The sequence below is a fragment of the Acanthopagrus latus genome, chromosome 14 (assembly GCF_904848185.1).
Source record: "Acanthopagrus latus isolate v.2019 chromosome 14, fAcaLat1.1, whole genome shotgun sequence".
In the NCBI taxonomy this organism is placed as follows: Eukaryota; Metazoa; Chordata; class Actinopteri; order Spariformes; family Sparidae; genus Acanthopagrus; species Acanthopagrus latus.
In genome coordinates, this window is record NC_051052.1 from 11,886,568 (window position 1) to 11,907,769 (window position 21,202).

The window sequence follows — 21,202 nt, forward strand, 5'->3', positions numbered from 1 at the left end:
GGAGAGGCTGTTATAACCTCCTTAATAAATAAAAGTTCATCTCCATCTCCACACTTGACCGATCCAAAATGCCTTACCACCCTGATATCTGAACCACCAGTTCAGTAATAAGCCGTCGTCAATGACTATGTTGCCGACCACTTGAAGGTATTAGTGTTCTCTTGTAGTTTTGGCGACACTAACACGTTCATGACCAGGCAGAAAATCTCAGGCTCTCTGAACACTCTGTTCCCACAGTGGTGAAGAAACACCTTCGTGGAGGGCACAGATCAATTTTCAGAGGCGTCCCAGAGGCTCAATATACAACAGTGACAGCAGCTCACATCAATCTCGGCAGCCTTGGACGACTGTCTGAACCGGGCTTCATCACTGGACGAGTGCCATTCCACGAAAACATTCACCTCAACCCGAGTGTACGAAAACAAACGCCCAATCTCTGTTTGTCATTGTAAATATAAGCCAAATTTACCAGGGCTTAATTGGGGTCTAATTGTGGAGACATTATTGGAAAACAGATGGCCGGATCTAAAATTAGCCTGATGGCGACTGCATGATAATCCATTCACTAAATTTAGGAGGGAATAGATGATGCCTCATTGTCGTCATCTTGTCCAGAATTATATGTTACAAGGCATTTCAGCTTCGTGGCTCTAAGTTTTCCTTTCTGGCAGGAGGCCATTCCCACACATGGCCCGCGTCTGAAGGCTCGACGCTGAGGTCAAAGGAGAGACTTACGGGTGAGCTAATCAGCTCAGGATTTTATACGCGTAATTGGAGTTGGCTGCAAACAACCAAGTGGATCACGGGCAATCGAAGACGCAGATTAGACCTCCATGTGTGTGAGAGTATTCCTGTCTGTGCGTGTGTGTGTGTATTTCCATAGATCCGTGTGTACATACTGTGGTGAAAATGTGTGATGGGCTATATGTATTTGTGTGTGTACTCTGAGCCCCCTTTCGTCGTCAGGAAGCAGATGTCCTCTGACTGTCCCGGTAGGTGCGAGGACGGCGATGGGCAGACGCTCACTTCTGGATCCTTCGATCCTCCATCTGTGCTCTGATGGGAGCCAGGAGAAATGGGATCCTTCCATTGCCCCTCACACCTCGGCTAAAAAGGGGACCTCTTAATTGCTCTCCTCCACCGTGCAAGAAGACGATGATAAACCACTTTAAGGAGCACGATGACAGAACGATTTATTTCCCCTCCGAGGTGACTGATGCCATTGAGATAACATGACGGAGGATCGGTTGATATATCTGGGAGCAGGACTCTAATTTTAGGCCATTATAAATTACTTGCCATCATTTATCACACGAAAATGACACCATAGTTCTATAAATACATTAATTTTCGAGCACATCCCCCTTCCCCCTGGTAACGTGAGTTAATCCTTAATCCTCAGAAATGTCACTGGCGGTATATAATCTGAGTTTTCCAATCACTTTTGGACTTAGGTTACCTCTTAATCCGTCAAATACACGGTTGCTTGAGCCATTTTTAACAGTCCACGTGTCCATTCAAGCATTTTCCATCATCCACGGCTATTATGTTCATCTTTTATATCCCTTTATTTCCTAGTTGTCAGCGTCATGCAGATGTCTGTTTGTGTCCTCATGAGGCGTGCATCCTGTACTTGATTGCTCTATTTTTACCCTTGTTATGGCCCGAATCATAACTCCATCTTCGAGTCATCATAATCATAATCACTCTCACGTCAGTGTAATGTCAGTATTAACCCACTATAAAAAGAAGTAGACGGTGCTGTCTGACCGGCGGTAACACGATGACCTGCGGGCTTGTCGTATCTCGGTCACATGCGAGCGATAAACACTGTTGTTAAAATGATAACATGACTTGTGCGAGTGGTGATTATTTCTGAGTGATCTGTTGAGTGTCTGTTCGCAGAATTTACTCAAGATATGTGTGCACCTACCAGGGAGGGGGAAGATGGGTTAACAGGGCAGACATTTGTTTGCCAACCCTGATAACCGAAGTATTGTTTAATGTATCACTTAGTTTTTTTTGATAGCCACTCTTTCTGTTCACTTGTTATAGGCATCCTGCAATGGTTCAGAGCAGAAGGAAGCTGTGATACTACGTTCATTAGGCTGTCACATTTTGCCAGCACACCGTCTGCCGCGGCCCGACAGAAGGCTGACAGATAAGATAAAGGAACATCGGCAGCACAGCTCGGCTATCTTCACAAACAAGTGGACTGACCCAATGCGTTGACCTGCTTGATCAATCTCGTTCTTTGATCCATCTTTGTCTCCTGGAAGTCACTCAAGCTTTTGATGTTATCTGCAGGGTTGCGACATGTGATCATCTGTGGCCTGCAGGTTCAAGGTGAACTGAGGTGGGGTGGGGGAGCACCTGGACGCAGGTTTCCCCTCAGACGATCTATGCGTCATCCACAAACGCACTCTGGTATGACAACATCGGACCATGGTCAGATTATCGAATGCATCCCATGCCAATTATGAGTTACGTCACTGAAACGGTTACTGTGATTTAATCAGCGAATAAGTTATGCCTGCTTACAATGCAATTACAGTGGTTACCAAGGGAAGTGATGGTTGTTTTTCATAGACCATAAATGATGCCAGGCTCGCGTGAACCGACCTGAGCGACAACATGGGAGTGCCATCAGATATGATTGAAGACAGACCCTCGTGTGTTTAGTCGGGAGCAGCAGTTAGGAGTGGCGCCTGTGCTCAATGACAACTTCTCCCAAACAGGCTGTATTGCAACACTGCGACCTCTGACCTCGCACTGAAACACCTTAACTTCTCTGCTTAAATGACCTACCTGCTTAAATACCTCATCCCTATCTTTTTTTTTAACTTCACATTAATTGGGAGTGAAAAAAACCTCACCGATGATGTAAATTCAGTGAAAGATGGGAGTTGATGATTGATTACCCAACACACTGGATTACATGTAACTTTCCCCTGACCTGTCGAACGTGCAGTACGTGATCTTCTGCAAAGTCTGACCAAAAAAACATGACCAAAACACGAATACAAAGAAAGGTAACATTGAAGGGTCCAGTTTAAGCTACTACTATACGTCTTTTTTTCCAAGTCACTGATCTTTAAACATTAAAAAAAACAACAACCTTATGTACGCTCTAGTTTTTCTTTGGCGACTAAACGGTGACACATTACGCTGAAACAGGAACTTAAAACATGGAACTCCCCAAGGAAAACTCCCATAAGAGTGCAATAAAAATGTCACTGCTGACTGCTTTGTGACAAATACATGAGATTATAACAGGGCTGGTTTTATTTGTGTGTGCTGAATGGCATCGTTACTGAGACTGAGGTGTAATCATTTTAGGAGTGGTGAGAGTGGCTCCAAGCCTGGTGGGTTATGATGACTAATATGGCATTCCTGATATATTCTGGGGAGTTTACAGCTTTGATTACACAAATGGTGCTCTACACCCCACTAAGATAAAAGCAAGGTGGGGATTCTGTGTGTTGTGACTGAATCTACAACCTTATATTTCCAGGTAACTCTCTCCATATCGTTTGTCTCTCACTACGCACATTTTGATTTGTTTTAGGAAAGAAAATCAGGTGTTGCTGACAACATTAAATATGGCTCTGTTTTCCTCATGTGTCTCAATAATTCCTACAGCAGTGAGCCAGCATGAAAAAGACCAGCAGCTAAATGGAATTCAGGACATCATTAAAAGGGCCCTACACAACAAGTTGTAGCCGTGTACACATATAAGTCACTTTATGTAAGCAGATTGCAACATGTCATGAAAGAAATGAGACCATCCCCCGTCTCTCTTGGTTGCCTGCAAGCCTGCGGACGATTTGTGATCGGTTTACACATGGAGACTGCTAATATAAACTGACGACACAACACAGGAGCTCCACAGAGCGTCTTTTTGTTTGATTAATTTCATGGAGACATTCTTGATGAAGATTGTTGAAGCATTATTTAACTGGTTGATTCATTTGATCATATTATCTGTTACATTTTCTTGTTTCTAACACACTCTAACGACAAGCCTCCAGCACAACCCAGAGGTTCCTTTAACTTTATCATTTATACCTGCAGCGCATCAAGAGAGTTTCTGCTAACTGCTGCTAACTGTAGCTGCCATTAGCTAGCTAGCTCAGTTAGCCATGCAGCTAGTGGTCTGGAGAGGGAGCTCAGAGTGGTGTCACAGGAGTGGATGGGCTGGGGCTAGCTGGTTAGCATGCTAACTTGAGTAGAAATCCTGTGCAAAAACAATAGCTAGACTTTCCTTGACTGTATTTTCTCATATGCTGCTATTAATTCATAATAATTTTTGACTCTTAAAAACAAAAATTCTCACATATGCCTCTTTAAACTTTATTTTTCTTTTAAACATGCACCACAGGAACATCAAGGCTGAGGGCAGCCGTATTTATATGGGACTTTGGGGATTGCCCGTAACCGTGGTGGCATTAAATTAGACAATTATGTCTTTCTGTAGGCTTGGACTAAGTCTGTTACACTGGACCATTCTCAGACCAACAAAGGTGTTTCCAAAACAGAATCTTGACATTTGTGTGAGCAGTCAACTTATTAAATTACAGAAACCTGAAAATGTTTCCTGTTGGCTGGTCACCACATCATAAGCAGTTATTATATACATTAGACACAGGTCTCCTTTCATGGACATCCTCAGCAGTGGTTGCACACTCTTTAAGTAGTACACTTATTAAAAATGGCCTCTGTGTTCTGCAGCACTCTGCTACAGATGTAACACAAATTACGCATTTGTTTATCACTGTTTTGGACCAGAAGTGTGGCTCCGCCCACCGAGACCAGCCCAACCAATGAGCTCATCGCCGCCTCAAAGGCGTGATCCGTATATCTAAACCTCCAGCCTGCCTGTTCATTGTACTGAGTCAGCGGCCATGCGCAAATGGGTCCAGAGGAGGGCTGTGCTGTGTAGGCTGTAGTCTACATAAGATCTGTGCCTGCGGGGCTGCACACTCACTGCCGACTGGAAATCACGGGCATCAGCTGGAGCCTTGACTTGCGTTTTTTCCCCCCCTCTTCTTCCGAGACGCGACTGTAGATTTTTTTTTCAGGGGGAGAACATAAATCCGGGACAGACTTGACGGCTGCCATTGGGATCTCTCCAACAACCCCTCCTCCTCTGATTCCCGACCATCTCGGACCACGGATGCAGAGAGCAGCAACGATGCGGCGGCTCTGCTGTTAACTCTTTGGGACCCCCCTCCTCCTCCTCCTCCTCCACCACCTCCTTCTTATTATTATTCTCTCCTCTGTGTTGTTTTTTTTTTTTTTGCCGGGTTTATCTTGAAATAAAAAAAAAAAAAAAGGAGGCCAAACAAAACCCCCCACAATGAAGCTCAAGCCGAACCAGACCAGGACATACGATGGCGAGGGCTTCAAGAAGCGAGCGGCGTGTCTGTGTTTCAAGAATGAACGCGAAGAAGAGGTAAGAGATCCCGCAGTGTAGCGTTACTGTACAGCTGAAAGGTTGTGTATGACTTTGTGGCCTAGTCATCCCCCCCCTCCTGTCTTGCACCCCGTCATTCAAACAAACACATGGGCGACTGTGGATAAAACTGACGCTCATCTTTCATAATGCGTATGGGTTTTGATTCATGGCGTCGCCCTCTGGGTGTAGCTGTAAGCGCACGGCTTTTCACTTTCCCCCCCTCATTGTCACTGTTTTGGTTTGTGTCGCTGGTGTTGATGCTGCTGCTGCTGATGCGCCTTGAGCCATCCAGTTTAGGCTAGTTTTAGGAGCACATCGAGAAGAGAGAGGAGGAAAAAAAAAAAGCTACTGTCGAGCTAGGTTCGTTTAGCGGCAAGCTGCTGACGGTCGCCACTTTCAAAATAAAATCCCTCCGCCAAGAACCCAATTCGAAACTCCAATGTGGTGCGAGGTAAAACTCTTATTTTGAAGACAAATTCGCCCAGCTTCCTGTTAGCTTTCTGCTAGCTTGAGGCGGCTAACGGAGGGGGCGAGGCGCTCCGCCGCACGCTTCCTTTAATAGCGAGGGCTTAACATCGGCGTGTGTTTGACTGAGGAGGTGAGAATATGGGCCACGGGTCTATAATTAAGTATATCTATCAAGTGTCGCCACGTTTAATACCACGGCAGGGGGAAGCACCCGTGACCAGGCAGTGGCCATTCATGATTATGCTGCATCCCGCCGGCCTTGAGCGGGCAGCTGCGTAGCAATTATGTGGATGGGGATTTAAAGGGGCCTTTACCATGTAAATAATGAATACTGGGTGACAGACATTATGTTGTTGTTGTGTCGTCAAGAGTCTTCTAAGTGATACACAATACAGTAGACCCACTTTAAAAAGGGCTTTATCGTAGCTTCCTGTAGTATTTTACAACCTCAAACCTAGTTAAAGATGCACAAAGTTAATTGTTATAGTTGACAGATGTCAGGGTGTCACAACAGTCAAAGTCAAAACACAACATATCGTCAAACTTTCCTTGACATGATGTGTTTTTGGTAACTCGCCTATTCATATTTCTCAACAAACAAACTACAAGGCGTCAATAAATGTAGTCACCCACAGCAAATCAGACAGTAGGCTACAAAAACCACTGAACTGAACAAAAATAATTTAAAAAAACTAAAGGGGTTAAAGATGCTATGTGTAAGGGTTATAGTTTAAAACATTTAACAACTTTAAAGGGCCCCTATCATGAGGTAATAATAGTAACTCAGAAATGTTTATTTTTTCCTGAACTGACTAAACAAGCTGTTCTTGAAAGAAAATAAGGTCCCCAGAACACTGTGTGAAGCTCAAAAGGTGGCAGGGTCCGCCACATATAAACAGTGAAACAGTATGAAACTGTGTTGTCCTTTTTAAGGTCAGTTTATCCGTTTAGGCATACAAAAATCAGTGAGTGAAGATCTTTCTCTTCTGATGATTTCTTCCACAGAACTGTACAAAAGTACACCTTTTAGTGTAAGTGACTTATACTTATTTAGAAACGTAAACAAATAGATACACACGTACATTTTTCCCCATCTTGCTTAGTTGCCTATATCAGCCTGTGGAAGTTTTGTTTTGTATAGACACGCTAAGTTAAGGTTTTCAGTTCTGGGTTACCCACGAGTTATTGGTGTTGTCACGATACTGGAATCTGTAACTTTGAGACAGTACCTGAAATATTAATTGGTAACGTTTTTGATTCTGCAGGGAAAATGTACACAACACTGAGGGCACAAAACTTTAAATTTTCATTAAAGATGATGTAAGAGTTTTCTTTTGTTAACTTGTGGCAGAGAACAGCAGAAACTCTGTATATTAATCATCTAATATCAGTCTTTTTTCTCAAAACATCCATGTTTTCTAATTAGATGAAACATTTAAAACTAATGAGTGCATGTTAACTCACTGTCAGAAAGAGTGGATGAGAAAGCTCAGCTGGTACGGATACTTTGTTACGGCAGAAAACAAGTATTAAAACGGTATCAAATATTCAGAATAAATATGTATCATATTTTGATATGTCTGTCAACACTACAGGTTATTCCTACATTCACTATCTCTGGTAAGTTACCTTATCCTTTGTGTGACTAATAATAACCGTCTGTCCACAATAATAGTAAGTCATATTTATGTCCAAACATCAGGACCACATCTCTGTTCTTGTGGCATATTCTTGCCCGTCTAAATTTAGCCTCCTCTTTGAGCTTGGCGTAAACAAAGTGTTACACAATAAACTGTAAAAGCAGCCTAGTCTGGTTCCGCTGGACTGGCACGGAGAGGTCTACCTGAGCCCCGCAGTGTTTGGCTGTACAACACAAAGATCAGACAAAGGTATATCTGCTCACTAATGCGTGTTGTCAGTATGTCTGAGTTTAAGGTGTAGGACGGACCACGGAAGAGATTTTCAAAGAATTTTTTTCATATTGTTGTTATGAAACTTTGCACGACTGCGCTCTTGCATAATTAGTCTCGGAACTCGTTCGTGCACTGTGTTTTTTTTTTCTCTCTTAACTTGAATTTACAGGAAAGGACAGTCAGAGGATATTGTGACAACAGAAGTGTGTAGGTGTGACAGTCACCCTCAGGATTTTCGGGCTTTGGCAGGCATTTTGGCTCATGCAGTCGCAGACGACGCTGCTTGAAGTCAGAGAACAAATCTCGTGATCCGATAGTGATTTCGGGTGATCGCAAGGACAATTTACCATCCAAGGAGGATCGAGAAAGGGGGCTTTGCGTTGTTAATGTGTTCCTTAAACACATGCCCACATACACACAATTAGTTCGTAGACATTGGAGACTCAACTGTGGTGTAATAAGAGCCATACATGCTTCTGCTGGACTGTTTGTTTTGGAGAGGAAAGGAGAAAGCTGAGCCCTCAGGGCGAGCTACTCTATGACAGCAATTAAACTCCCAACAGAGGGAAACAGGAACTTAACAAAGCAGAGGGATGGCACTGATAGCTGAGCAGGGAACCTGAGTAAAAAGGGGGAAAAAAGGGGGAAAAAAGTAGTTCTAGTTTACTTCTGAATGATTAACTAAAGTCTACTCATTCATGCATTTAATTGAAATTGAAATGAGTAATACCGATGGTTCTGTATTAGGTTAGTTAATTAATTGGATATTGTGCGCTGGAGTGCACAGTGAAAGAACTGCGGGTGTGCAGCTTATTAACAGTTTCTGAGAAATAATGGAATCATTACTTTCTCACCTGGTCACCCATCAGAAGCATGACTTTATGGATCTAAGATACTATAGATACTTGACTAACCTGCAGAGAATTATAACCTGACTCTGCAGTCACCTGTAGCTTTGGAGAGCTTTTATGGCACATTTACAGTTTTGTTTCAGGCTCATGGCTCTCACTTCCATTTCAGCTTCTAATTCACACAGGAGTAGGTGGAGATCGAAACAGAGGTTAAATGAGATTGAATATTGCTGATGTTGCTTCATATCTGTAAGATGTGTAAATAAGCAACCACTAGCTAGCAAGTTCTTCAGACTTTGACGGAGACCTAATTAGCTTCCTTGTCCCCCCTTTCCTTCAGTGTGCTATATTGTTTTTTCAACATAAAAGGTCTGCACCAACAGACGCTTCTTTCTCCCACAGAAAACGCTGCTCCTGAAATGCCTCGTCAGTAGTCCCGCCTTCAATTCTGTAATATAGCTGCTTGGTTTGTCACCCAAGAAGTAATCTCTGTTGTTGTTAGTGGTGCTGGCTCAGGCATGTACAATCTGACCAATCAGAGCAGAGCGGATTTTGGTGGAGGGTCCTTGAAGAGGAAGGAGCTAAAATGGAGCATTTCAGACAAATGGGGATCACAGTGCTGGAGCTCTGGACAGCATGAGAAAACTGATGTGTTTTTCAAGCATTAAAGCATGTAAACCTGTTCTAGTAGTAACCAGAAATAAAACGATTGTTTGTCTTGTGATTTACAAGCACTTGTTTATTCAGATAAACTTTAAATAATGCCATGCACCATTTATATTTTTAGAGTGTCATCAGGACTCTTCTAGCCGTAACCTTTTATAATCTTTATCAGATTGTAACCCAGCTGCTCCGCATTGAAGGTACTGCAGCAGATTGTAAACATGTCATGATGGAAACAGGAGGGGCAGGTTATCAGTGTGAGTGGATGCTACATCATAAAGTCAGAAACGCAGGCATACAGTCTCTCCCTGCCATTGCCTCTCCTGCTGTTTGTCTCTGGCATTCCCTGTTTATGGCTCCTCTTATTTGCTGATACCAGTATAATGAAGCGGCTATATTACTGTCTTAGCGCTATTGATTCCACCCCTGCACTTGTGCATCTTGGATTTCCATCATATTCGCCCCGCGGCACCCAGCCTGGCATTTGGAGCCCTTCTTTATTTGACAGCTACAGGCGTTCCTCCTTCGGGAGGAGGAGGTGTTTATGTCCTCCAGAATATCCCTGCCTGCTGTCCCTGTCTGAGGCCATGCCAGAGGACTTGCTGTCGTAGGCTGTGTTTTACTACCAGCGGTAGTTCTGATATCCCAAATTGAGGATTTTGGTGAAGACTAACTGCTCCTCTCCTTAATAAGTTTACATGAGAGACTTCATCATTTGTGCCATGTCATGCTGGCAACCAGGAGTTTAAGCTTTCTCAGCAACTTTGAATTGTTAGATGGATTTCTGGAAAAAGACCCCATGACGGTTGTCTACAGTGTTTGCATGACCCAGAGTAGATTTACTGTATGTTGCCTCAGTATTTGCCCACCTCCCTTTTCACACTGGGAGCCCCTGGGAAGCGGTGTGAGTTGCAAAACAGTCAAATGTCAGTGGGGCATACTACGGCCATCCTTTGGGGTTTCTCCTTTACCCAGCCCCTCTTTCCAAATATAAGTGGGCTTTCTGTGCTCAGAATTCAGCTGTCAGGTGACCCATCTGTCATGGCGGTGTGAGTTGTTTTGGTCGGTCATCATGCTGTTCACTGTAGCCTGTTGGGTTTAGGGCAATGCTGCTTTTTCCCCCCACTTTGATAGGAGTTATAGGAAAACGCAAAAAGAGTTTAGCTCTGCTTGTAGATCACATGTCGGTCTTCTTGAGTAAGTGATTCCCGAACCACAGGTGCATTTACCCCTGACGTTGCCAAGATTTGAAGATTTGGCCTACAATGCTAAGCTGACGAGCCAAGTAACTGTTCTATGCCTGAAATGGCCACATTAAAGTTATAAACAAACGGTTAAGAAATCGCTAAAAGTGTATTTGTATGAAAAAAATGTGGTACATGTCAGTCAAAGAGGGTGTGGATGACTGGTCACGTTGCTGACCAGTTAATTGTTCTCAAATATTTACATTTAAGTGAATTTAATGGGTTTCTGGAAATTGTGACCTTTGCATAGTAAGATGCACAGACATTTGCAGACTTTGTCAGGACGACACTGAAGTGTGCTTTTGCCAAGATTTAAAAAAAAAAAAGCCGCACTGAACCTCCGCTGCTCCCTCTTATGAATATGCCGCTGTATTCACCTCAGAAGCACGTGTGAAGAAACAAATCTTAATTACATGCTGTTTGTAATATGTCGATTGGGCGCTCCACATTCCTACATTCATTAAAACCAAAGCTAAATGCAGCCTGTGTTCCTGTGGGACAGTGACCGAAAGATAAAAGTGGAACAGCCAAAGCAGAAATTTCGCTTTGTCCTCGCTGCCCCGGAAGCTCTGTGGCTTTTTTGTTTTGTATACATCGCACGCCGTCGGCTCAGGACACGTTGACACCAGTGAGATCCTTTTAAGCCTCGCTGGCTGCAGCTCAGCACAGAGACACAACATTCAGACAGCGAGGGGCAGCAGGCTGGAGTACTCGAAATCAATCACTTACAAAACAAGAATGAGGGGATGGATTTTTATATTATGTCACAGGCAAAAAAATAAACCTGGATCTGCCTTTTTTCTTAGTTTTCTCAGATTTAATGTTAAAGGTGCACCATGAATTAAAGTCTTGGGGTGTGTGTTCATTGACTGATTTATTTTGCCCAAAAATAGGACAACACAATTTCATACTGTTTGGTGCTTTGTTTACATGTGGCGGACCCTGCCACCTCTCTAGCTTCAAACAGTGTTCTGGGGACCTTATTTCCTTCTGAGAACAGCTCGTTTATTCAGTTTGAAAATAAGATGAATATTTCTGAGTTTGTGTTGTCACCTCATTAATAATGTAAATATAATATGTAATCTGACTTGGATTTCTTCTCCTAAACTACGTAGGGCTCTTTTTCAAAGGACAAAAGTTCACATTCAGTTGGCAAATGTCAGCCTCTCTATCAAAGAGCTCCTTCAACCGAGTTACGAGGTTCAGCTTGGCACATTTCTTTTAACAGTTTGCACTCTCCCGAGAAGACGTCATGTTCTGCGCCGGCATAATTATTCCTATGCGAGTGTAAATGCACCTTCCTTAAAAACACATCGCTTACTGTACACCATATAAGACAAGCACCTGTTGCATAGGATAAACACCTGCTGTGTGTTTTTCTTGGCCCTTTTCATCTCCGGTAAATGTTTACTGACCGTGCTCACATTTAATCCACATCATCACGCTCGGCATTTGAACTGTATAGCGACACTCAGGCAGCTCCCCTCCCCCTCCGCCCCCACCTCCCGCCCTTCATCCTAACCTATATAGTCTGGGAAAAAGGCAGGTGGCCGAGTTGGGTGAACGCAGCACGTGAGGAAAGCGGCAGCCGCCGGCGCTCACTGCCGAGGCCCCCGAGCATGTGCTGTCCAATCGGTTTGACCCTTGAAGACGCTCTGCCCCAATCCTATTACAGAACGTAAGGGAAGACATATGAAAGCTGAGTTAGGATTAAGTGACAGGCTGACTCCTCTGGCAGATTACTGGATATGGTGATCAGATGGGAGGCAGAGGTGGATGTTGCCGTATGTTGCACAAGCTGCTTACACATGTCGCTTCACTGCAGGTGTGTCCACTGAAAGTTGTGTATTTATGAATTATTTAATGTCTGATGAATACGAGCTGTGAGAGTGAGACAACACTGATGAATCTCAAATGAAGCGGACAAGACTCTGATTGGGTTGTCTTGTATTGGCTATATGACCTGTTTCCTGTGTTTTAACACTGATTGAGGCGCTCCAGAAAAATGTGTTAATGTTTACAGCAGGTGTCCTGTGAGTCTGTTGTGGTTGCTATATGGATACTGCCAGAAACTGCACTCACAGGCACATCCGATCTGTGGCATATCGGTGCACACTGCAACTGTAGTGTAATTCAAGCCCCGCAGGCCGCTCAGGGGGGAGCACCGGCGGGATTTGGGTGGTTCATGCTTGGTTTACATGCATTGTTTGCTGAGGTCATGTTGTGGTGGAAGCGCTTCAACACTGGCAGTGATTGAGCTGCTTTGCTGGACTGGAAAAATCCCTAAAAAAAAATGCTATTTTGCAAAGCAGACAGATAATTGAACCCTCTGAGAAGCGAAACCAAACAAAAACACTTGAAAGCAAGAGAGAGTTTTCACTGAAAAATGTGATAAAATACTAGAATGATATGGTAGCGTGAAAAAAATCCTGCATCAGTCCATTTATCAGGATCCACTCCAAAAGTTTAATGGGTCTATTCTGGGTCAAGACCAATCCTCAGTCCAAATTTCACAGAAATCTGTGTAGTAGTTTTTGTGAAATCCTGGCAACAAACCAACATATAAACCGAAACAGGTGAAAACTTTTTTGCACAAAAAGCACTGCTCACACAGTTTGAGTGTTGTACATTTAAAAAGCCAATTTATCCATTAATTTCATTCTTTGGTCACCAAATTGTGCTTTAAATGCTTTTAAATGCCTCTTAGATACAACAGTTAACCAGAGTTGTTAACATCAGTAAAGGATGCTCATTTTTATGAAGCAACTTGGAAGATTTTACATTTCAGTGAAATTTCTGTCAATAAATATTTAAACCTTTACATTAATGAGATATTAATAATAATAATAATAATAATACATTTAACTTGCTAGTATTATTGATCCCGACTAGCAGGGGTGGCAACGGGAATCAATCTTAAGGTTTTTTTTTTTAATTTTCATTTATGCTTTGTATCTGTTTAACATGGGAGATTGATACATTTATACCAAATATCACGTCAGAATTCAGTATCTAAAGCTGTGAGGCCCGTGGTAGATTTAGGATCCTGTAAGCAACAACGGAGAATAAATAGCAGGGGCGACACCCATCATCAGTCATCTGTCCTTCAGACCCGAGTGAAAAGGGTCAAGGATCATGTCTCATGTTAAGTCCTCAGTTTCAGTATGACGAGCCAAGTCAACGCCACTGAATGGAGAAGTACAGTTGGATGCAGAGGAAATGTCCCATTTAATGTACCCCATTACTCTCAGTGAAATGAAGGACTTGACATGTGCTACAATTCTTAAACTTGTGCTTTCCTTTATAGGTGTTACTGGTCAGCAGCAGTCGACACCCAGACCAGTGGATCGTCCCCGGGGGTGGGATGGAGCCTGAGGAGGAGCCCTGTGGTGCTGCAGTGAGGGAGGTGTTTGAGGAGGTGAATAAACCTGTTTTGATACCACTTAAACTGAGGTCATTTTCTCTGATCAGAGAATGAACACATGAAGGGAAGCAGGTGGTTGAACTGTACAGTTTCCCACGAAAGACAAGTTTTTGGTGTGTTTGACAGTGTTGGCTTACATCCAGAGACCACCTGTCCATTATGTAACAGGTACTCAAAGCAGTATGCAAAGAAAGTGCCCTTTGGAAATATCTTGGTATTGTGAGCTGCCAGACATGTGACACGAGTCATTTTGTCCAAGTATGAAGCAAGTCACAGTCCTTTTTTTTTTTTTTCTTGGTCAAGTGAAGTTTAAGTAGGGTCTCAAGACATTTATTTTATTCATTCAAGCCAAGTAGCAAGTTATCAAAACAGTGACTTGAGGCCACATCTATGCAAACTGCAGGATTTTCTGAATATTTCTAATGTTTTTTACTTCAGTGCACCGGCTGCTACATTACTCAAGGCTGTAATTCCCCAAAACATCCTGGTTTCAACCATGCAAAGTCATTTTGATCAAGGATCATTCCTTATAAGGACATGTTGTGTGACTTTGGTCACATATCAGTGTGCAGCTGCCGAGGACATGACACCTGTGATATTTTGGATGGGGCAAGGTCTTTCCATTCATCATTAGAAAATCCCGCAAAAGCTCTCAAACACACCTCTGTGCATCTTCGGGGTCACACACATCTTTGACATCATAAAGCAGAACTGGACTTGCATGGCGCAAACAGCTGTCCGCAGTATCCATGTTAGAGGGTGAGATTTCTGAAAGGCAACTTTGGTGTCAGCGACTGGATGACTGAGGTGTCTGCTGGTATTCCAGAGGTCCCTCTGCTCGAGAACCTTGTGTTCTCAGCCACGTCAGCGATCTAAACTTGGCTCCTCGCTGGATTCCTGTGCCTTCACAGACCCTGCAGTCCAGCCCGCTGGACACGTCAGTGAGACAGAGTGACACTTGTGAAGTATGCTGAGCAGGGGACTGGAGAAGGGGACAGATGTCATATGTCTTGACAGTAATTTGATTCCCTTGAAGCGCGTCTGAATTGATGAAGCAACTGTTAAGTGTTATGAAACGGACATAATTACATTTCATAATAGTCTTTCAAGAATCGTGCCAGGTTTTTTTGTTTCCAGGTGAAAGGACATTGCAAATGATTGATGTAACAGCCAACCAGTCTAAAACACTACAAGAGTATTGAAATCATCATATTTTATAATAATTACAGCTTGTCTGATAAATTGAAGAAGCTGTGAGGCCACAGAGGACAAAAACCTCTCAGTCTGGGCGTGGGGATTTATTCTGCACTTCAGCTCTGAATGTTTTTGTGTTTGGTAGTTGTTTGCCAGGCATTTCTATATCAACACAAAGCCTGGGAGGTTACAGTAGAGTTCAGCACAAAGAGGTGGACCTGCACTTCTCTTAAACACTGAAATCTAATACACAATACCCATTGTTTTGACAGAGTATAGTCTGTGGTTTGAACACTGTTTTTCACCCGCTATTCATCTTTGCGAGATTGCTCTGTAATGCCACGGCAATTCAGGACTTTTTTTTTTTTCAAAATCTCACAAAGAAGTGGTCTGTTTTTTTTTTCTTTCCGCACGCTAGAGCCAGAAAGGAAAATAAAAACCTTTTTTTCTGTTTTTTTTTTTCATTTGTTTCCCAGGCTGGTGTGAAGGGCAAGCTAGGACGCCTACTTGGTGTTTTTGAGGTAAGCTTGCAGTCCTCATCTTACCCTGACGGTTTATTATACATAAGCATGATGAAGTGCAGTTACAGGAGGATGAGATGCAAAAAATTAGCATGAAATTATTAACCTTTTGTCGCACAGCATGTCACACAGATTTTTGCTAACAACTCATCAGTGTGACTGATCTTTAAGCAGGAAGAAATGCACAAAATTGAGCCAAAACATTGGACAGATAATGCAGACAATGGCTAAATATGAATTCTTGCATGTATTTAAGGTTTTGTGTCATCCATTTTTTACAGCAAAACCAAGATCGGAAGCACCGGACGTACGTGTATGTGTTGACCGTCACAGAGACGCTGGAGGCCTGGGAGGACTCGGTCAACATAGGTACGGTTTCCTCCTCGCCTTCCAATGAGTGCTTACAGATGCTGCTGTGTGTGTGTGTGTGTGTGAGAAAGAGAGAGAACTATTCACATAAATAACAAGATATAATTTATTAGAAACTGTGAAGGCCTGTTTGGTGCATGGAGGTTGTATGGGCATAGGGGGTATGCAGTGACAACAGGTGCCTATAAATCTGAGCTGCAGCGGTTCCTGGCTGCAGTATATTACAGCTGTCAGCAGCCTGGACACCAGTAATCCCACCTTCAGTGGAGAGCATCCTTCAACTGTTGATGTTACTACGCCGGCTATGTGCACTATTTTCTCGTTTTGAGCTCTCCTTTATCAATGAGCTGAGGATGAATTTAAAGGTGCTATGTGTAAGAACTGGCCACCTGTCAAATTCATTCTCCGACAGAGTGAGCATATTACTAGAGGAACTAGCTAACTGTATTCTGTTTATGCATCAGTGACCGTAGCTATGGCAGCTAGTATGTTAGCTCAGTTAGCTGTGCAGCTAACTAGACGAGGGGAGTGTTGGGTGATTAGCATGGTAACTTTACAATCGCAATATAAAAACAACTCTTACATATTGCACCTTTTTTGGTATTTATTCACATTATGTTGATAATTTTAGTTTATAGGTTAATGTGGAAAATTCATATTGCCCCTTTATTTTAAGGCTGTCTGTTGTGTTTGCTTGCTGCAGAGTACCTCAGTCTGTCGTACTTCCCAATTACAGTTATTAGAGTGAACTTTTTCTTCCTATTATAGTTACAGAGCTATTAAAGGCCCATGACTTCCTAAATGTTTGCTGCATTTAAAGAAGAAATACCTGCGATACGATGTGAAGTCACCCTGATTCAAAACTGTATCGCCTGTACAATAACACAGAATTGATAGAATCTGTATGTTATGGCTGTATGTTACTGCACCATGCAGGGAAGCCAAATGTGAAACCTCACTTTTAACTCATGCACTGCACTCTGTCGCCCTCTGCAGGCCGCAAGCGGGAGTGGTTCACCGTGGACGAGGCCATCAAAGTGCTGCAGAGCCACAAACCCGTCCACGCCGAGTACCTGCGGAGGCTCCAGCTCAGCTGCTCCCCAACCAACGGGAACTCCATCCTCCCGAGCCCTCCGCCAAACGACAACTACCCTCATTACAGTGCCACCGCCACCACTCCGTCGACGGGCAGCGTGTTGGGCACCTCCTGCAGATAGGACTGCACCTAAACCTCGCGAACTGTCCTGCTCGGACCGTTCGCTGAAAGTTTGTACAGTCTTTGCATGAATCTAATGACTTTTCAGAGCTCTCCTGTATGTATAATTTCTAGTCTTGGGAGGACAGGACAGACCAAAGCCATCACCAGAACTGTGTTAAAGACTCATGGGAGATGTCTCTGACTGGGAAAAACTGTGGACATCTTTCTTTTGCTGGCAAACACCAGACTGATGAGCTGAAGCATGAGAAGAGGAAGCTGCAGCACACCCTGCTGGCGTTGATCACCCGGTGAAGGAATGCCTTACAGAAACTTTGTATGAATGTTGTGTTTGGGTTGTTTTTATTTCACTAATGGTCATTTTTTTTTTAATTTTCTTTTTAGCAGAACGGAGACACTGTAGTCAATAAAAGAGTAACTGACCCCGAAGCACGTCCATGTGGGGAATGTCTCCAGACCTGATAATGTCTTAGTCATCAGACCATGATGATATACCACATGGAACTCACTTTAAAACCTTAATATTGAGTGTCATAGATCTCCTCTGCTGCATTTTAATGTAAAGTGGATTTTAAACAATCATTGGAAACAAAGATGAAGTTAACTGGCCTAAAATGATAAACCCACCCTTACACTACCAAACATCTCCCTTGGCATTAAGATGAAACTATTTAAAACAGAAAATATTCTAGAGAACTAATATAAACCAATACTAAAAAAACAAAAGGGACTAAATGAAATGTGTGTAGCTGGTAGATGACAGGGTCAAAGGTCAAAGATGTACTGTCTCACCGGACAGAAGTAGCTGTCAGGAGTTGATACCTCAGTAAACTAAAAACTGGACCTGAGTCATGATGCTGCGAGTCCACTAACCTTGACCGATCCAACAAACAGTCTGTTGTCCGTTTTCCACCACATACCTTTCATCAGCTCTTACTGTTTCCCATGTTGTCACACTGAAAGTATTTAATGCGTCTTTGCCTTAGGTATTATGAGCTGCTGGGGTCAACAGTTTTTTTTTTGAGAGTTTATTTAAACTGTTGGTTGAGTGAGACGATCCAAGTCATTTGTATATTTGACTTTAAAAGAAAACTGCTGTCTGACTGCCCTCTGTAGATGAATGCTCGGCAGTTTAATCACGTCTCACGGTGCTGCGGGGCCATTTGATAAAAATGAACTATACGATTGTTTTTTTCCACATATATTACTTTGCGCCTTTGGCCGCAACTAACAGCTATTATTATTATTATTATTATTATTATTATATTTCATTACTGATTCGTCCGCTGACAGATTTACAGTTCAGTTTAATGGTTTCATTCCCAGATCACAAACACTTTACTGGTTAAAGAATTTATAAAAATGCATTTTTAATATAAATACTATAATATTTCATTCTGTTTTTTGGGTTACTGCCTAAACAAGCTCAATTTTGGGGGGTTTCATAGAAAGGATGAAGGGCTGAATCCTTCTCTCTCCATGTTACCTGCAGCCCCTGACTCTTCATTTTTAATAGGAAGACAGAATTCCAGAGAAAAAAGGCTCAAATTAGCAGTTTCAATGTCACATTTCCTTTTTTTTTTTTTTTTGTGCTTAAGCAACACCCACTCACTTCTGTGTTGACAGCTGAATGATGACTAGTAACCACACGGAGATTTGTAAATATCTTTGAAGAGAAAAACATTGAATTGTGTTTTTAACCTGAATGAACCTGTAAATTTTCTCTTAATATTTTATATATTTTTTAACAATGTACAAATGGCAGGAATTGAAAAAAAAAAAGATGGAAAAAAACATCATGTAGAAAAACCCACTGAGAACAGTATGTACAGTATGTTTGTATTGATCACAATGTGCCACGGGGGTTAGGGACATGAAGGTCGGCTGGTTGGTTCATGACTTAAAGCGAGATGGTTGATGGTTGACGATCTGGTGGAATGGGTGTATTCAGTGTCAGATTGAGGTGATCAGTGACGCAGCAGAAAATAAGGAAAGGTTAGAGAATTGTTTTTTTTGTTTTGTTTTGTTTTGTTTTTTACAGAATGTGTCCGGCATCTTGCTAATAAACTTGTGCACATCAATATAAATAGACATAAATTAAGATGTCTGGGTTTTATAACATTTTGGGGGTAATGTTTCAAACCTAAAGGCACCACAGTCGTGATCAGACAGATTATTTTGCTTTGGTTTTATTTTGATTTTGGTAAGACAAATGCTTCTTTTGATGTTTATCCACCTTTAGGAGTAAAAAAAAACAAAACATGTCACCTCATTTAACATTCCCCCCTTTGACCCTGAAATTCAGCCTCCTTTTGTCTGCTTCCATGAAATCATAAACTTTGTGACACCAATCCAGCCGTCATAAACTTTCAACCTTATCTGCCACAAGTAAGGGAGTCCAACCATCTTGAACCTCTCTCTTTGTGCGTACGTGTGTTGTTGGTTGATGAGCGTGAAATATGACGTGCCAAATTGAAAAGTGTGATCAGGCGGGCTTTTTTTTATTTTTTATGTCACGTTACACAACACAGATTACTTAGGCCAAAAAAAAAAAGAAATAACAATCTTAAACATTTGTTTTTTGATGTAATTTAGGAATATAATCATTTATAATGTGAAATGGTGTGTTTTTTTGCGGGAAATGATGACTAATGAATCACAGGCACTTAATCTTTTAACCCCATTTTAATCCCCTTTTAAAAATCCACTTGTCATGTAATTGAGCATATAAGACTATCTCAATCAACAGTCCAGATAACTTGAGCCCATTCATCCAGACACCGACACACCCTCTTCCTTCCATGTTTGTTTGATTCTTGGTTCTGTGTTGTTCAATGAATGCTGCTTTTATGGGTCAAGCACTGCAGTCGGAGACACGAGCGTCCGCTAAATGATGTAATTCAGCTCGATTGTTCGAAACACGTAATGTCACATGGATGTATTCGGAGCATTTAAAGAAAACATACTTGGGGGGGGGGGACCTTGTCACCATTTTATTGTCATGAATATCATGCACAGAGAAGTGTAATGTGAACGTGATTTGAAGACCTGGACTGGAAAGATTGTTGGGTTTTTTTCGGAGAAGATTGCATTAAAGAGGAGAAAACATTATTGTGCTCGTCACGATTATTGTTTTTGTAAAAAGAATTGCTGTTGGTCTATTGATTCAACTGCTATGGGGCCCCAGGGTGAAAATGTTTTCTTTCATTGGATGATATTGTGGAGGTGGACAGTTTGCACACTATCAGATGACAGGGGGCCGTAAGACCACATTTTCACTCACTGACTGTGAGCCTTCAGGACAGCTGTACTTAGTCATCCAGCATTGTTTCCGATGTAATATAATTGAGCATATTAGAATAGAGTAAAAAATAAACAGGCCAAGCAGCTTGCTGGCGACACTGTATCACCAGCAGGAGCCAAATGTGGCCTGAATAAATAGACACTATCATAAATGTCTGTCAGGAAAAGTCATGGCTATAAAAGTGTTGTCTATTTGCCCTCCATATCAGGTGAAAAGACCAATCCTTTCCCTGGAAATACACACCTGGTAGACATCCCACTGTCTGGCGGTATTTTTCCCTTACAAATCGAGCCAAGCAGTGCACAAACAATTGGGTTTATGGAGAACTATGTCCCGAATATTTTTTGGCTGGCACCAATACTCGTAGTGAAACCATTTTTTAAAAAAAAAATACTTTTCTTACATTGATTATCCACAGATTAAACAAGCTAGCTTATCTTTCCCTTAGTTGCAATAGGTTCCTGTATTTCTGCTAAGATAACTCCTTATTAGCTTGACCAACTAACTGAGCAATGGGCTGTCAGTCTTCTCAGCTAAGCTAGCTAACCTAACTCATGACCAGAAAGAAAATAATGTG

The 21,202-nt window shown here is 42.3% G+C and overlaps 1 protein-coding gene across 1 annotated transcript; it reads left to right on the forward strand.

Moving 5' to 3' along the window:
• The first annotated feature begins 4,381 nt into the window (after positions 1–4,381).
• On the forward strand, positions 4,382–20,432 carry nudt4b (nudix (nucleoside diphosphate linked moiety X)-type motif 4b). The gene is made up of 5 exons (XM_037122071.1): positions 4,382–5,455; positions 13,905–14,015; positions 15,692–15,736; positions 16,018–16,105; positions 17,102–20,432. Exons 1-5 carry the CDS (start codon positions 5,360–5,362, stop codon positions 17,320–17,322), a joined length of 561 nt encoding a protein of 186 aa, XP_036977966.1. The 5' UTR covers positions 4,382–5,359; the 3' UTR covers positions 17,323–20,432.
• Positions 20,433–21,202: the final 770 nt, after the last annotated feature.

Coding starts and splice junctions, on each gene's coding strand:
- nudt4b (XM_037122071.1), top strand. CDS start 5,360: ATGAAGCTCAAGCCGAACCAGACCAGGACATACGATGGCGAGGGCTTC. Junction 5,456..13,904: donor AGAATGAACGCGAAGAAGAG/GTAAGAGATCCC, acceptor TTTCCTTTATAG/GTGTTACTGGTCAGCAGCAG. Junction 15,737..16,017: donor GCCTACTTGGTGTTTTTGAG/GTAAGCTTGCAG, acceptor CATTTTTTACAG/CAAAACCAAGATCGGAAGCA.